This window comes from Augochlora pura, chromosome 11, assembly GCF_028453695.1.
Source record: "Augochlora pura isolate Apur16 chromosome 11, APUR_v2.2.1, whole genome shotgun sequence".
NCBI classification, from domain to species: Eukaryota; Metazoa; Arthropoda; class Insecta; order Hymenoptera; family Halictidae; genus Augochlora; species Augochlora pura.
Genome location: NC_135782.1, coordinates 3,330,238 through 3,348,826, shown reverse-complemented (window position 1 = coordinate 3,348,826; position 18,589 = coordinate 3,330,238). Strand labels below are relative to the sequence as shown.

The 18,589-nt window shown below is 39.6% G+C and overlaps 2 protein-coding genes and 1 non-coding gene across 4 annotated transcripts in view; all 3 read left to right on the top strand.

Moving 5' to 3' along the window:
- The first annotated feature begins 3,170 nt into the window (after positions 1 to 3,170).
- Positions 3,171 to 11,781, top strand: LOC144476850 (uncharacterized). 2 transcript variants are annotated; one of them, XM_078194138.1, is made up of 5 exons: positions 3,171 to 3,437; positions 7,717 to 7,833; positions 8,574 to 8,696; positions 8,776 to 8,886; positions 11,444 to 11,781. In XM_078194138.1, exons 1-5 carry the CDS (start codon positions 3,226 to 3,228, stop codon positions 11,445 to 11,447), a joined length of 567 nt encoding a protein of 188 aa, XP_078050264.1. In that variant the 5' UTR covers positions 3,171 to 3,225; the 3' UTR covers positions 11,448 to 11,781. The 2 variants fall into 2 exon arrangements, with proteins under 2 accessions (XP_078050264.1, XP_078050265.1); XM_078194139.1 differs by lacking the exon at positions 3,171 to 3,437 and adding an exon at positions 6,466 to 6,873.
- A 928-nt stretch (positions 11,782 to 12,709) lies between these two features.
- On the top strand, positions 12,710 to 12,782 carry Trnav-uac (transfer RNA valine (anticodon UAC)). The gene has a single exon. It is a non-coding gene; the product is annotated as a tRNA-Val (tRNA).
- Positions 12,783 to 18,222: 5,440 nt separating this feature from the next.
- The window catches only part of LOC144477146 (uncharacterized), a 330,738-nt gene continuing 330,371 nt past the window's right edge, over positions 18,223 to 18,589 (top strand). Inside the window, exon 1 of the mRNA XM_078194634.1 lies at positions 18,223 to 18,407. The gene's annotated coding sequence lies outside the window, so the exon portion shown is untranslated. The remainder of the gene's footprint in view (positions 18,408 to 18,589) is intronic.

Here is an 18,589-nt window from a genome sequence, read left to right as displayed (position 1 = left end):
TTAAAATCGTCGCGACCGTGCTCGCGTCGTTTTCTCGATTGTTCATAGAACACGTGAGGCTGTGCAAACGTTGCCGAATTCTGCTCGAACGATTATATTATTTTTTCCTCGCGAGCGCAAAATTTGCGCCGCGAGCGCAGAGATTCGTGCACGGTCTTCGTCGCGTCATTTCCATGAGTTTTTTATTTTTTCCATCGGCGTAATTCATCCGGCGAGTTAGTTAATTAATCGAGCACAAGCCACGCGGCTCTTCGTATTATTCTACGTACTATGTGATCCGTATTATTATTATTATTTATTCTATTGTACAGTTTTCTTGTCGAATGGTTCGCCGCGCTCGGAGGCATTCATCGTTGATTGGCGTTAACGACGAGACAAAATTGTTATTGCCAATTAGACGGAAGTCAGAGTCGGGTCCGCGTCGTTCCATGACATCGATGCGATTAGGTTATACCGTTCGAACATTTTTCTATGTGACTTATTTATTTATTTATTCCGTTGTAACTAGCGCTAGGCGAAGTATTAAAGACACTGTCGCGCGTAACGCGGCATCGATGTATTCGAGCAATGTGCGTATTATTTTATTTATTCCACCGCAATAAAAATTATAATCAGCTACGATCGTCTCTCATTTCCACCCCTTTCTTTACTAAAAATTGTTAACTAAATTTCAAAGCTTTCTTTACCGCGAAAAAGAATTGTTCCACGCGTGGAATTAATCGTCGAAGGAAATAAATGTCTGCAAATAAATAATTATAAAACCCGATCGTTTTAAACTCATACGTGTTTCTTAAACTTCTTAAACAACTTATTTTATTTTTCAAATGTCAACTTCAGTTTACCAGCATTTATAAAAAACGTATGTAAATATTGTAAAAAAATTCTGTTTGGCTTGGGACGTCTTATCCTATAACAACCGTGCAGATACGTGTATCGATCGTTGCGAGGTCAGGTGCAATAACATTGACTATGCTTGGACAAACAAATTCATGTCTAAGAGGCCACTCGATAATGCCGAGCCAGAACTACGAGATTCGAATCGGTGCATTCCTCGCCGATGAATAGACTGCCGATATTCATGCAGAATTGATAGTTTTCTAGATTCTGCAAATATACAGTGTTTTATATTTATGAATTCGTTTCAACCAGTTTCATGTGAAATTTAACGAGACAGAAATTCTAATGTAAGAAATCACGCCTTTGGAATTCATTTTATTAATTTTTATTTCTTTCTATTCATTTTTACTATTATTAATTGTTCATTAATTTTTATTGTACATTTCAGTTATTATTATTATTTTTAATTAAAGCGGTACATATATATTTCTATGATAGTTATTCTCGTTATTATATTACAATATTTATCACACCAATGTGTAAGTTGTTAAAACTATAATGTTGTTAATTATTTATCCTTAATCTATAAAGAATATACTAACGTTTATGCTTAGTATATTTTTTGTCTTTTATTTAGTATATTTCGTCTCCTTTTCTTATTATATTTTCTCTTCTATTTTAATTGCATGTATATTTTCCTTTCCTTCCTTAATCCTTCCGTGAATAAAAAAGAATCGGAAGGTCGACGCACGTGTTCGAAACCGAGACATTGAGGCGCGAAGATCGGCGCAAGGCTGACAATATGTTCCGATGGAATAAACGCAAGGCCGAGAATCATCGTTTCGACTAACTCGGGACTAAGGCCGAAAAGCAGAAGTTAAAAACGATTCAGGGACAAGTAACTGGGTCAAGAAAATGCACGGTCAACCGGCACAGATCCGAAACGATCCGCGATCCACGGATTTCGATGAGATCAGCCTCGAACGACTCATAAACGAGAACTTTAATTAATAGTGTATTTAAACAAGTTCAAATTGAAAATTTGACTATTTTTCCCCACGTTAATATATTAACGCAACGAACAATAGTTATTAACGAATAACTATTCCATTACTATTTCTAATTGGTTCCAGCAAGTCCCGTTAATTCGGTATCTGAGCTCCCTCTGCAGATGTAACGAGCGAAGCGTTCAATGCTGGTCGGTAAACGTGGCTTCTTATTTCTTCAAATTTTTCGATGATACAACAGACACGTGGACACACGCAGCCGAAACGTTCCTCCGTATCGTCGTTCCGACGTACACCGTGACATCAACGAGGGAGCATTTTTCGTTCGAATCCCATTGTCCGTGCACTCGGCCCGACCAAATACAGCTCGTACTACTTACAGTGAAAAAGCGGCCGAAGCTGTCCACGTTTCCCTTGTTCAAGCTCTCGTCAATTAGAATGTTCACTTCTCGCGGATCGATTACAGAGTTCTCTGATAAAATTATAGTAACAGTGATATAATAACAGCAATGTAATAATAGTGATATAATAATATATAGATTATTAATAGAAAATTCCGAGTCAAGTGATTCAGTGAAAAAATCAAATAAAGTAGAATAAAATGAAATAGGACAAAATCAAATAAAATAAAATAGAATAGAGTAAAAAATAAGGCAGTAAATTAAATTTACATAAAATACAGTAATTTCTACAACACAGTATACAGCAAATATTTTAATAAAAATATTCGAAATGGTCGAGATCCTTCAACAAAGGATTATTCAAACCCATTTCAAGTCTTCCATATTATTCTCCACTAAATCATAATTCCACCTTCTCAAATAATACTTTTTCTTAACAATACAAGCACCGCATAAGAAAATTTCCTAATCACTATATTTGATTATAATTTACTATATTATCTCTGCTTATATTTAATGCTAAAATCCACTCAAGAAATAATTGGAAAAGAAAGTCGCTGGTCGCTGCACCAATCGATTATTCTCAACGCGAGCGGTGCCGCAACAATCGAAATCATCCGTCGTTTCTTGATCGGCGCGCCGTGTAATTTCGCGCGCGCGGAAAACGTCGCTTCAGCGATCGAAATCGGCAAACGAATTGCACGTAGAGAGAGAGAAAGAGAGCGAGAGAGAGAGAGAGAGAGAGAGTGACCGTGTGCAAGCGTGAAAGTATAGTTCGTCCATTTGCCCTGCGCGATTGGCCGGAAACGATCGGCCGACGCGCGCCTCGATAGATATCGAATTATTTCATAAATACGCGCACGCGGGACCGCGTGGGTGGACGATTTCGCAATGGCCACAATACTGCGCAGTTTGAACGGTTACGTACGTTACACCGCGGGAGGAACAAGCCTCCAAAAGGTTGCGCGACCCGATCTTTCATGAACTTCCGATTAGCAGGGGATCCTCTGTCTTATCGGCCACGAAACCATGCCGTACGCGGACTCATCGATTTCGTGCTCTTTCGCTCGGAGGAACAATCTCTGCCGAAACGCAGTTATACTTTTGCGCAATGTTTTGGTAACCCTTTGACGCGCCGCTTGCCTCGCGGTTGCTGCGATGGAAAATTTCAGATCAACGACATTGTATGGACGTAATTGATATTATTATTACTATTATTATTGTTGTTCTTTATTATATTTATTAGCACTGTTATTGTTAATAGTATTATTATATAATCGAGACTTGAGTGCTCAACCCTTTGCAGACATACAACTCCCAGCCACCAAAGTTATTTACTTATTTCTTGAATTTTCGATACTTTTACAGGAAATGGAATTACGTTACATATATCTGAACTTTAAAAAGGAATTTATTAATTGAGTTTTCCTTTAGTTTACTTCGAGTATATTATGTGCTGGTTTAAGGAAAAATTAATTCCGTTTTTCGTCCGAATAGAATTCTGATTCCGATTTGCAACATTGTTTTCCTGATTTCACCGACTGGGTAGATTGCACGAGATCGTGTAATGTATTCGAACACGCTGGAAAATCCCCCGAGTTACACTAAATTATACAGATGCGTTAGATAACGACATAGTGCAACGTTTGCAGCTTCGATCGACCAATATCGGCGGAGCTGTGGATTCGTTTAGGACGAGTAATATTTATTTCAGACAATTAATATTTATTCGAGGCAATTAATATTCGTTTGAGACAATTAATATTTATTTGAGGCAATTAATATTCGTTTGAGACAATTAATATTCGTTTGATCATTAATAAAAATCCAGTAAACGTCAATTAAAAATCTAGAAAATGTCTATCAAAATTCTGTTAAATCATTATTAAAAAATCTAGTAAATGTCTATCAAAAATCCAATAAATATCTATGAAAAGTCTATCAAATCGACGTTTTAATAGTCAACATTGTTGCAACTTGTAAATAATTTATTTCAATCGAAAGTTAGACTAAATATTTTAATGCGCGGTTAGGTAGTTCTCGATTCCACAGATTGCAAGAAGTAATAAACACATGGATCTGGTAAAATCGGCTTGAATCATCGTTTCCGGTTCGGATCCGAGAATCTTTCACTGATCCACGTGGAGAACGATAGCAAATCAAAGACGTATGACGAAACAAGAAACATCGTTACACTCTTTCATGCGTTCGATTCGTGTGAACGTTGCGCCGCGACTCCCCCATACATCGGCCGACCTCGCTCGAAGGAAAAGTTCTACGTGCATTATTGATGCGTTCGCCTCTTTTTTTTTCATTTTTAGAGAGACACTGTACTGCTCCGAGTTTAACAAGCGTCTCGATTCACGTGCGGATCGATACTAATCGCTGCGACAACGGGTTCTACGCCTCAAAACCTGCGCGCGCGTGTTTCCTTTCTATTCTGAACATAACATTTCCTGTTCACGAAAATGATTTCACTGCGACAGAATTTATCGACCATTAAACATTATTTCGTTGCGAGAAAATTTATTGATCTTGACAAAATTATTTTGTTATTACAGAATTTATTGATCGTGAAAAATGATTTCGTTACGACCAAATTTATTGACAACAAATAAGTCCCCTTTATTTCGAGAAGAATTTTCCCTTTATCTTTAACAATAAAATTGTTCCCCTAAAATATTTATTTCATTTGATTTCAATAAGCAGATTTAACGCATTTGTAAGTGTCCAGATTAGCTGGTAGCACGTATTATATATTCATGTAAGCAACACATTAATTATCTGTTCCATATGCAACACAATCTTAAAATAGCTAAATCTCTAAGCACAGATAGCTTCTCAAACTATTAGCTTCATTATTAGTACCCTGGTTCCATATACAGTCTCTGAGAAAAGTCTGCGCAGACATTATCAAAAATAATGATTAATAATAAACAATTTTCTCAGGCCAATGCATATTCTTATAATTTCATTTGAATTAATTTCATTTGCACCTCTTTGCTTTGCTTCGCTTCGCTTGGCTTTGCTTCGCTTGGCTTTGCTTCGCTTGGCTTTGATTCGCTTGGCTTTGCTTCGCTTGGCTTTGCTTTGCTTCGCTTGGCTTCGCTTGGCTTTGCTTCGCTTGGCTTTGCTTCGCTTGGCTTGGCTTTGCTTTGCTTCGCTTGGCTTTGCTTTGCTTTGCTTTGCTTTGCTTCGCTTTGCTTGGCTTGGCTTGGCTTTGCTTCGCTTGGCTTTGCTTTGCTTCGCTTGGCTTTGCTTTGCTTTGCTTTGCTTTTCTTCGCTTCGCTTTACCTCACTTTTATTTAATGAAATCCTTTAAAGCCAATCCGAGACGATTTCTTCCGCTCGAAATAATCGACAGATACTTTTTCGGGTGACTGTAGACCCAGTTCTCCGCCGCGGCGATCCCTCTTATCGCGGGTGCAATTAAGGAGAGATGGATCGGGGAGCAATTAGTATCCGGCGTTGCTGAGACTCGTGCGACGACGACGCGATACGCGAGCCACGACGACGACAGAAATGAACGACGCCGTCAGAAAACGATACCAACGAAACGATGTCCCACGATCGCCGGTTATGGTTTCCGTGAAATTACGAGGTGTGCGCCTCCCGTTCCGCGCACGGTTGCGACGAACACAGGTTTCGCAATTAACGTTTACCTGAGTTTGGTCGCGCATCGAACGCGCCCTAAACGCTGAAATTACCAGATCAGTCGAAATGATCGGTTGCCGATACTTTCTTCGTACACGTAACCGATGGAACAATAGCAAATGTCCACAGTCGAAGCAGACATTGCAAAATTACAGATAGAGATTACTGCAGCTCTAAGCACAACCCTTAATGTAAGGTACTTTAAATTAGGCATCCCTTAAAAAAATGATATAAGAAATACAATTTTAAGAAATTTTGCTATTAGTTGAATTCCCGAAGGAAAAGATAAATTAAATATATGTATTAATATATCAAATGTCTATATTATATCAATATGATTATGTTAATGGTATACAATATTTAATACATCAAATATATAAGAAATATGATTTTTTTAAATTTTGTTACCACATCAATTACCAAAAGGAAAAGATAAAAGGATCTCGCGCTTTCTAAACATTTTTCTCTGCACCTGGAAATAAAATTGAATTTTCCGATATTATTTCTATCTCTGTCAGATATTCATTCAAAGTAGAACCGAGCTTTCCCTCTGATTTCGTTCGTCGCTCGTCACGCTGCGGCGACCGACTGAGCGAAAGACACCGTGCTCCCGATAGACGATAAACGATAGACGATAAACGACGAACGAAACACGAAAAGGGGTGTAATAGCAGCGTCAGCGCGCCTTTAAGTGGGGATCCCAACTCGCGACGAATATATACGCGGACCGAACGCCAAGAAGTTACAGTGCCCAAGTAGAACGAGAGAAAGAAATCTCATCCGCTGGTGTTTTCGTTGACCCGGTGTTGCCGCACGCAGATATTAATCAAACGATTTCGTATTCGTTCTATCGACGTTTCAATATACCGTGGAAAGATCGTGCTCCCGCAAAACATGATGTCCTGGTTGCTCGTATTATTCTGTTCAGTGTTCTATTGGTCCACCAATACGTCGGCGCATCCTGGATTCGAAAGGTAATTTCTTTTTGTTTATCATTGTTGCGAATCGCGTGAAAATTGTTATATAACATTTTTTAGTCCACGAATCAATTAAACATTTTTATACGACATGACAATATGTACTTGAACAAACTTCCTAGAATGAATTGTGCACTTCGGTTTGTTGCTGTATCGTGAATTTATTTCGAAGAATTGGCGCGATCAGAGTCGACTTTAGCGAGATGCAGTAATTCCAGATTTATATTTAATTTTTGCAATTAGTTAATATACATGCGAGTTTACACATGTACATTTATATCTGTGACATAAGTATTACGTTAAGTTGTGCGAAGTCTAATGCTTTCTAACCGTTCGTGTGTACAATTTTCTAAGGCGGTCGAATGTGTTATCAATATTTTACTAATCTACTATTCTACGCACTATCTTCGAGGAAAGGAAAGCGCAACTCTGCATGCTAATGCAATTTGTTCGACGTAAATGCAGAAATGTTTACGGATGTGTAAAACCATAACAACACCTTCTATAGTCGAATGAAAAATTGAAGAAGAGCACGTAGATTCTCCGAAAATGGTTTAGTGATAATAATAGAAAATCAAGGCAACTTTCAATTTAATAATAGAACTGTTTTATTAATAATCAAAATAATTTTAACAGATAATATAGAAATATATGGACTTACATATTTTATTAACGAAAGTCATGAAATATTTAATTCTATATATTTTATTATTATCACTGAAACTCATACGATTTTAAATTACGAATAAAAATTATATCAGAAATTTTTGGAGTTTTTATTTTACGTATTCCAGGTTAAAATGATTGCATTAAATGCAGTTCTGTGCTTTTTTGTTACAGACTCTCGAAAACTGAGAAACAAAATGTAGGACCGGACACGTTGGTGGATTTAGAGAACGCAGAAAACAACGGCATTGTTGGCCAACCGATTGCAGAAGTTCCTGTGGTGATTAAAGAGTAAATATCAATTCTTTATTATCAATAAAAATAATCTATCCTTTTAGAATTTTTATTCATTTTACAAAATTATAAATCTTGTATTTACGAGCCACTTTCAAGTTCATTCAAATATCTTATATTTCTAGATATTTTACCTCTTGTTTAAATCTTACATTACTGGAATCAAATAGATATTTATTAATAAATTCTAATCAAAGTAAAAAGTAAATTTTAATAAAAAGAACGACGGAATTACTCAATTTTCGATAGTATCTGAGCAGCAAAAATTTCGGCGACGCAAAATAATTATCAGGCGATGTTACAATGTTATTATATATAATAATAATCGTCGCATATCGGTTGTATCGTTATCGCCCTGTTAAATAAAACAAAAAAAAGAAACGAATTCCGACGTATCAAGTTCACTGAAAAGAAACTATGAAATGTTGCATTGCTGTTGCATCATTGATCCTGAACGGATTAATCTAATCGACCGGCCGATAGTTTTTACGATCTACAAATTCTGTAATAAAGAAGCCAGAGAACGAGAGAGAGAGAGAGAGATAGAGAGAGAGAGAGAGAGAGAGAGAGAGAATTGATACAAAAATATAGAATAAAAAATTTAGACACTACCACTACACATTAAATTAACCCTGAAACTAAATTGAAAATTAAAACTATAATTAGACGGAAAATTACAACCCCTGAGCAATAAACAACATTTTCTATGTATAATAAAATAAATCCTTATTTTACAGACGACAAAAGCGACTATCGGATCAAAGGTTGGCAGAGCTGCAAACCCTGATGCGCATCCAGAAAATAAACGCGAAATTAGGCGCGGTGACAAGGGGCGGCCGCCACGTGGATGCGCTCAAAGTGTGAGTAACAATCACGATCGAAATACAAATCTTTCTCTTCCAACTAACTGAATATTTTATCGTCTTTTTATTGCGACAGGGGTCGGAGGAAACGGTCAGTTTTCGAGATGAACATGAAAAACCTGAGGAAACTCTTCAAATTATCCGGGCAGCTCGGCTATAAAGGAAATCCGGGCTTCCCTGCGATCAGGTATGCATCCCTTTAATTTGTTAATCTATCAAAAAATGACTTAACTAAATTATATTAACATTAGAAGGCGGAACAAGTTCTAATTTATTATAATTGCCTTCTATTTTCTTTGAATTTTGGAAATTCTGGGGATTCTCTATTAATATTATTATTATTATTTTTATTATTATTATTGTTAGATTATTATATATAGAGATTATTCAGCTCAAAAATTCGTAGAATATGTTCTACTTCGATCAGGGTTTTCGCAGAGTAGTCCAAGGTTCCTGTAACGTTCGCAATCGGCGTAGATTATTGAATCTCGGAAGGGTTGCGGCGAATCGTTTTTGTTTACTCTCCGCGGCCGAGTGTTTCAGACATTATCAGCGCTGTTAATTGCAGCGTGAACCGTCGATAATCGAACAATTATTTCCGATCAGCTCGAGCACGAATAGTCCCGCGATTCTCGATACAACCATCCCTAATTTCAAACGGCAAATATCGTCATCCCTTAGCATTTGCTGTATCAAATTAACCCTTTGCGCTCGATACCATTATAACTATAAATCTGAAATAATTCTTCTGGCTTCTAGCATCTACATTTTATACGACAAAATTCATTCTATGCATGTAAAATTAAGTTTCTCGATTTAACAACAATTTTAAATCAAAGTCTTCGCGATATCTATAAAAATAATTCTGAACACTTCTAAAAATCGAATAACTTTTTAAATAAATTGAACCAAGGGACCAGAATTTTTCCAAGACGTTAAAGAAACTATACCACTATCTATCGATATTTAAACAAATATTTGCAATAATTACAATTGACAGAAACGAATTTTAAAGTTCACGCTTCTCTTTCAAATGCACGTTTCACGCGACTCTGTAACTAAAACTTGAAAAATACTCGACCAAGTGGTAGATCGAATATGTTAGGCCAATTTCCCATAACCGCGAGGAAAAGCGAACCGAATCGCGTATGAAAAATCGCAATTTCGATCACGTGGCGCCTAATGACGCACTAAAAGATCGCAGAACGGAAATCTTCGATCGGAAATCGCTGACACGAGCCGGATCGATCGATCGTCGAAAAAATCACGGCGCCACAAGAGAGAGAGAGAGAGAGAGATCTACCCTCTCTTCCCGCTATTTTTCCTGGACGACGTTTTTTTTTCCTTTCCGTCTCCGCACGATAACGCAAAGCTCGTGTCGGGGAAAAAACGTGGGATTCTCGCGGCCTAGCACACGCGACAAAGAGAGAGCCGCGGTTTGCGTGACGTAACGCCGCCGTTAACGTTCAATTCAGATAAAATCCTTGTCGGGCTGATCCCGCCGCGTCTTATCAGCGCCTTGGTTTAGCCGTGTCGCAATTATTTCTGATCCGCATCGGAAATAATTCGACGATGGCCGCCGGGGAATCGAACTTACAAGGGTATCCCACCAGCGACGACGATTTAGATTAACATTGCATATTTAATGTTGAGAATCTACCCTGTCAATTTCTACGAAGTCAGAGCAATATTATTAACAAGACGCAGGGGGATTTATATTTATTTCAACCCTCTAAAAATCGAATTCATTTTATTAAAGATATAAACAGCTTTTGGAGATATTTTAGGTTATGTCGTGATTAATATTGTTCACTGGCTCTCTCAGAGACCTTTTATAATTAAGACGTACATGTCAGCTTCTGAAATTAATTCTAAATTATTTCTTATGTTATTTATTAATTCTCAAAGGGGGTAACTCTGCTAGTTATCTCGTGGCAGACGAGATCCATCATGGCGTCTCTGTTCAAGCTTCATTGCTAATAGAAAAAGATTTATCTATTTATCTATTTATCTCGTCCTCCATTAATTCATTCAGCCATTTATTTACTTATTCAATTATTGGTTTATTCGTTTGTTTGGAAAAGAGAAATGTCGGCGCCGCGAACAGATATCTCACGGGCCGAGCACGCCGATCAGTTAAGTAACGTTCTGATGCAAGTGAGGAACAGTGTGTATACAATCGCGCGATAACGTGCCCGGAGATGTGTTCGACGATGTGCCCGTAAAACGTACGCGTACGATTTCCAAAAATAGCAGTAGACCGTATGCTGATTTTACTCATTTTATTAACGGTAGATACGGCTGATTTATTGCCTGTATCATTTTAATTATAACCGCCGCTATATAGTGTAACAAACGAGATTACAGAAGTATCAACATAGTAGCGTTCGAAGCGTTAGATGTTTACTGTTAAACATTTCTCTCCGATTATTGCTACTGCGCGCCAGTCGGACGACAACTAATTATATACATCAGGGATGCGGAAAGTTACCCTGAACGGAATTGTTCTATGAAATTATTCATCTCCGTGACCCGATTGTGTTTCGGTGTCATTTGACCGTAATTTTAGCGTTGTTGTTAACATTGATAGTTACAATAGCAAGCTTGAAACTCGATTAGTTGTTTCGTAACAGCGGCAGCAGTGGATTTATTTAGTTTCGTACGGTTTTAGCAAGAATATTTGTGAGAATGAGAAAATCTGTATAAATTGTTTAAAACTAACCTAGTTAATTTTTCTTTTACAGTTGAAGCCCGGAAGCGATACAGAATGTGACGCGGAACGTGACTCGCCGAAGGCGGTGAACTAAATTAAAAAAGAAAAGGATGACACCACGCAGACAGAAACAAAGGCATCCTGTTCGGTGTACCAATCTGTCAAAGGAACAATCGAAGAATTAGGAATTTCGGGTGCACCTATTCAGAATCAGTATCGCAACCGTCCCTCATGTATCGTAATAATCGCGCGACCTATTTATTTCCTGTAAATGGCAATATATATATATTTCGACTCGTCGCCTAAGATAGTTAAGATATTTATTTATTATTTTTCTACATTGAAATAAATTAATTTATTACACTATAACTCTCTCTCTCTCTCTCTCGGTCTTGTTATTTATCTCTCGTGCGACCTACAGAAGAGTGTTATGTAATACTCCAGTATTTTTTCATTGCAATTAGTTCATTGATAATGATGTTAGACTATTAAAAGTTACAAATATTGAACGTATACGAAGAATATTATAAAATTGAGAATATCTAATGTGTTATCAGTTGATACTGATAGCAATTGTTATTATGTTAGTAAATTCACAACGACGGCGTTTATTAAACTATCTGCAATATGCAATTTGTTATCAGCAATTCGGGAATACAAATTTCAAGAACTTTTGAAGTGGAGATATTTTGAAAAATAATTTCGTTAAATCAATCGCAGACGTATCTTACTAAATTTTGAAAATTTAACAAAAGGATCTTGAAATGATAAAAAAAAAGTGCAGTGGTACGAATGGAGTATAGAGGATACTCCATTCTCGCTGAAAAGCTCAAATACTCTTCGATATCGGTAACAACGAGCTCTACGCGAGAATAACTCTGTTTTGCCTGCCAGATGATGCTCATAACAAGTATGAGATATGAGTATAAGGTGTGACAATCTGTAAACCGACTGCTGATAATTCTGGCTAACAGTTTGACCGTTTCACCGCTGCGAAAAGGAACGTTATTGAAAGATTTGAAAATAAAAAAATTCCTTTTAGATTTTTTATTAATAGACGAACGTTTCTTGCAAGATAAAAATGCAGGAGAAATTGTCTACTGAATATTTCTGTACTCTCAGTATATTATATTAGTAATACATATTTCCTTAATGAAAGAGATTAAAATATAATGAAATTCATGCTCGGAACTGACGCAATATTGGTTAATTAAATATATCGTGTAATTAGTTCTATATTGTTATTTTTGGTAGCGTTATTATTAACAAACCACTATAACAACATGGTTGAACAACAGGTTCCGTGGTGTAGCGGTTATCACGTCTGCTTTACACGCAGAAGGTCGCCAGTTCGATCCCGGCCGGAACCATATTTTTTTTACTTTTATAACTAAAAGAGTTTATCTATAATAACTTTTATAACTAATATTATATATATATGTATAATATTATTATAATAATATTCGATTCATATGACGATTTATAAATTATAGAATTCGATTTGTAGACATCGGGAAACAGTTGCAAATCGCTAATAAACTTTAATATTTAGTCACATACTAGAATCACGAAGCGGAAACAACGGAGCGCAAAGAAAGGGTTAATAAATTCCTGCGCGACGGTGCGCGTTCGCTCCGTCGAGCGATAAATAACAAAGCGAGCGGAGCTGAAAGAAATTGACGAACCGCGCACAGGGCAGGAAGTCGAAATTGATATTCGGTTCGCGCTCGCACATTTGTCTTGTCGCGCCCGCGGCGCAGCACGCCGGCCCGACCCGGCCCGACCCCGGGGCCCGGTGCAACGAACGGCGTCCGAACGAAAACGCTCTCCCCGGCTGGTTCTTCATTCACCGTTTCCGCGGCGGTCATCTGGCCGGCTCACCTGCGCCGATGCGACGGCCGGGCGGCTCAGAGCGGTCGCTTCGTTTCTTTGGCGCGGCGTAACGAGAGCAAGTCCGGTTTTTAGCCGGGCCGTCGGCCATTCAGCGCGGCCTTTTTCAGCCGGTATTTTATATCGCGGCGACAAGACGGAGAGAACACGTCCGGAGGCATCGATGCCCCTTTCAACGGCCGTTTTCCGTTCCCTCTTTCTTTTTCTACCTTTTTCTCGCTTTTTCTTTCTTCTTCATTCTCTCCCTTTTTCTTTTTAAAGTAAATAAAATACTGAATTTTTCAGCAAACTTTTAGGTTCTCGGCGCGATTGTCCAAGCGTCGAAATGGCGGAATTTGCGCAAGATACTGCGTACTGTTATCGGCAATTTCGATTCCAAATCGATGCGATTTAATCTCATCCCTCTTTGCAGCTTTATCATAAAAAGAGAAATAAAGAGAGAGCAAGCAAGTGTTTCCCTCAGGAACGGACGCACGCGTCCAACCCGCCGGTAATTACGCGACGCGGATGGAAATCGGGTCGAGTGCCGCGAGAGAATACTTTGGTGCGCCTTCGCGTGTCTAGTGTCCTTGAACAACCCCAATCTTTTTACGAGTTTTTACTCTTTGATTTACGCGGCTTTCGCTCCGCGGCTTTTTCTTTGTTCGAATGAAAAGAATCCGCGCGCGGCGCGCTGCCGGGAACGGTTCCATTCCCCGACGGAGAACTTCTCTTTTATTTTTGGATAATTCTCATTGGCGGGGAACGCGCGAGCCCTTAGAGGGAGAGCCGTGTCTCCTTTGTACATCCGGGGCTAATTATCACGTTTCGAAGGTTGCTCGAAATGTGTGTCAGTGTGTCTGGATTTATCCACGCGTCGCCGATCGTCTGACACTTGTTCCGATTACGAGTAGATTCTGTCATCCTCGTTCTCCATAATAGATGATAGATTTTTCGAAGCGGTGAAACTTCGCCGGAGATAATTTTTTTCAAAAAACAATCTATCGAATAGAATTTATATTGCAGCGACCGGCAATATCTTCTCCGTGGTGTTATTAAATCTAGAACCACCTCGTCGAGAAAGTTGCGCGACGGTGGACGATGAAAAGTGTGCGAGGAACTTTTTCATGGAAATAAGACGAGAAGGAACTTTGTACTTCGGGAAGTTGACCGGGGAAAGGGGCGATAAATTTTTTTCGGTGACGGATTAACAGGCGGTTGGCCGGCGAGCTCTTCGCTCGGCGATAAAAGCTTTCCTATTGGCCGATCAAAAAGAACAACGGCTTGATCTACGTTTTATTTGTTTGGCGCTTGCGATCGCTGCTTTTTCTTCTGCGAATAGTTAATTTATTTGTCAATATATAAATCATCATTTTAGCCAGAAAACACGACAAATGTCTAGCGAGACCGTACAAATTATTAATAACAATATTTCAACAACCAAACCATGGTTCTCACATAAAACTTGTTAATATACTTATCAGTACATTGTTTATCATTTCGACCAGGAAACGCGACATTCCATCACAATATACATTGACGAAACTTTCCTCCTGCATTTGATGTGGGGGGGAAAGGGGTGAGTCGGCTCGCCTAGAAGGTGAAGTCCGAAACGGCCGGAAGAGAGGGTCGCCGAAGCGTTGCGAAGACGATGCACATGCAGCGGGGGTTGCAGAGAGAGAGAGCGAGCGAGCGAGCGAGAGAAAGAGAGAGAGAGAGAGAGAGGAGCGGCTGCAACGAAGGAAAAATCGATGCATCGTCTCTGCGATTGTGGCCGAGCGCCGCCGAAGCCGGCTAGCCGAGCCCCCAGAACCTCTAAACCGGAGAGGAAGCATGATGCCGTCCGGGGATATTCGACGACGACGGAATTGGTGCACCGACCGACTGCGCCGCGTCAACTTTTGCAGTCGCATGCCGAACCGGGCGTTCGCGAAGAAGTTCGAGGCAACGGGGCTGATGCGCCGGAAGAAGCTGAATAATTCGGCGCGATTGCATTTCCAGAAGTGGAAAGTTCGAACGACGACGAGTCGCACCCGGGGATATTTCGCCCGTCTTCGAAACTCGTGCTGTATCTGTCACATACGTTATACCACTTAGCGCGCTGTACCTTTACATAATAATTCTTCGACGGTGCGCCTTCTACGGCGCACGGAAGAAAGTATGCGGGCGTTAGCATCACCTGCTGTCGCTCGGCGAATTGTAAATATATCGGTTGGAAATGATTTTCGTCGGCTCGTTGGCTTCGATGCAGTTTCGTGCCGCTTTCAACCCTTTCGAATTTGAGACTGTTGTAATTTTAATATGGAGACGTTACTTTCGATGTAAATACGTTTATTTTATAGTTTATGTAGCTATTATTTCTTTAACATTGCAATAATTTTTTTTCAAATACCGCATTGCTCTAAGAGCCTTTTGAAGTTATTAAAATTTATTTTAAACAGCGGCTGGACCAACGATAGACGTTATAAAGACGTAAACAGGAATTGTAGAAATTGTACTAGATAATTGTAGAAATAACCGTACGTTTTCCCGGGATTCCACGACGGATGTTCTATGGGAACAGAGGGCAGAGGATTTTTCAATTTCGGGGTGGAACTCTTTGAAAGCATGACAATTCAATTACCGGTTAGCATTGTGTTTGACGGGGGGGAGTTCTCAGGGAGCCGCCTGTTTTAATTCGTTGAAGCGAAAGAATAATACACGCGAAGCGGACTTTCGAAGCGTGGAGACCGCCTTCGGCTTATTACAAGCATTGTGCAAATTCTAAAACGGAAACGCGCGAGCGCATCGTGGCGCGTTCGGGATTTTCCTGCTATAACCTCAAAACTACCTCCCTTCTTTCTTCACGTGATCACGCGGATAACAAAACAGGGATTGCAGAGCAATTTCAAATCAAATCTCAATAATCGAAATATATATATTATATGTTTATTATTTTTAAAATAGAAAATATAAAGTCAAAGACACGAATTAGAAGAAAAATTCGAAACTAAATATTAATAATAATAAATATTAGAAATATTAAAAATTGTATCATTTATCCACGAGTCAGTAGACAATTGAAAAATAAAGTGGACGTAATCCCATGGGGTAGTTCTATGGTTAATTAATTTTGAAACACGATTCCATGTGTCGCAGGTGTTGACTTATAAGCCCTAATTAAAGAAAGCTATTTTTGCTTTAGAAATAGAAAGAAACCAGGGCGACCTTTAGCCGGCGGCCATACAGGTGGGGTAGGAACAGGGGGGAAAAAGAGAGAGAGAGAGAGAGAGAGAGAGAGAGAGAGAGAGAGGAAGATGAATATTCTCGTGGGACGGGCAAATGTCAAGAGGCGAGCTCATAATTTTTTAGCAAAGCTGCTGTCGGGGTATATTCCTCTTGCTTAGTATTAATAAGTTAATGCGATTTGCGTTTGGTTCGGGTCAAGTGGCGGGTCTCGCGTTTCCCATAACGCGTACGCCAATTGTTGCCGGGCACGCGAGCGTTCCGTTTGGACCGTTTCAACGTTATTCAAAATTTAGAATCTATTAAAATCTAGAATTTAAAAATATTCCATAAAAGTTTAGATTTTATAAAAATCTAGGATTTATAAGAATCTAAAAGTCTGTAGAAACCTGAAAATCTATAAAAATCTAAAAATCTATAGAAATCTCAAAATCTATAAAAATCTAGAATCTATAAAAATCTGAAAATCTATAAAGATCTAAAAATCTGTGAAAATCTAAAAATCTACAAAATTCTAGAAATCGATAAAAATTTAAAAAACTATAAAAAATTGAGATTAAAAATCTCGCCTAATTCCCGCATTGGCAATTATTTCGTAAAATCGAGAGTTATACTCTACCTCGTTACAAGAATCACGCGTGGGGCAATCAACGTCGCTACAAACGATAAGAAGAGAGAGAGGGAGAGAGAGAGAGAGAGAGAGACTCTGGCGGAATGGTTGGCGCATCGGGAATAACAGCGTCGGTTTTCCTACGAATTAACTATGCCGTAATCCGATTAGTAAACACGAGATTACGCGGTTAAAGCCCGTTTCCCTGGGCTTGTCCCTGGGCTTTTTATGCCCGGGTTACAGGGACGCCGGGGACGCGATCCTGTAAGTTCGCGCACCGCGCGTGTGTTTTCTAATGAACACGTGGTTTACTGCGTCGCGCGCGGCGCATTTCGACTTTTACTTCAGCGCCGGGTTTGGTTCGCCTGTTTTAATGCCAGGCTTTCGCGAATCGTCGGACGAGATTTAAGGAGACACGCTTTACACCGTGGAACTTCGGTTTTCATTTGTCTCGCTTGAGCACCGTTTTAAACGATGCCGGTAAAGCCTTCCCTGTGTATTCGAGTCCTCTTTTATATTTTACTGTATATTGCGACGCGTCTTCTCTGAGAAAATATATTCGAGAATTTAATCAAGAAGGGAATGTTAATAATATCTTGTTATTTGTTTGTTTGCTATTAAATATAAAGGGAGGTAAAATTGGAGCACGTGTAATTGTTACGATGAATTGTGTTACGTTGAAAAACGTCTTAAAAATATCACAAAACTACTTAGACAATTAAATAAAACGATTGGATTTTTTTAAAATAAAATCTATCCAATCCCATCACTTTGACGATATCTTCTTCCATTATTTGTAAAATAAAAAATGTTGCTCTTAAATAAGGTTAAATGAACTGTTTCAAATACTTACATCCTATTTCCGCGTCTAATTTGGTTAACCGAGAATCCTGTCGTAATTTTTTAGGAAATTTTCATCCGTACGGTTGGTATCGGGGGGAACCTTGAGCCGAGCCTGGCCGCCAGGGGAAGTCCGTGGGGATAGGCGGCCGAGAGAGTGGTGGGGATGGAGGGAGGGCAGGGAGAAGCCCGGCGTAGCGGCCGGGAAGGAGTACACCGCGTGGTCTGCCATCTCTGTCTTTGGTTCAGTTCGAGTTCGGCGCGCAGCCGGTTCGTGTCAGTGTTTCCGCGCGCGCGACCTTAGCTTCCTCTGATCGCTGCGTTTTTGCTTCGGCCGCGGTGATTCGCGTCGGGACACGTTCGATAACTACGTCGTGCAAGTCGTGGAGTGTGTTTTCTTCGCGCGCACCATCGTCGAAAGGGTGAGAGACGCAGTGAGCCCTTAAAAACCGTGAGTAAACGTGTCGAGAGGGAGAGAGAGGGGCCGTGAGGCTCTTTTTCGTCGAGCTTTTTCGACAGCGGTGTGGTCTTGAAGCGGGGTCCGGTCGAACGAAACGGCTCGCGGTGCAAGGTTACGCCAGTGCTTCTTGTCCAGTGGCAAAGTGGAGGTCGCGGGTGCCTCGAGTGACCCCC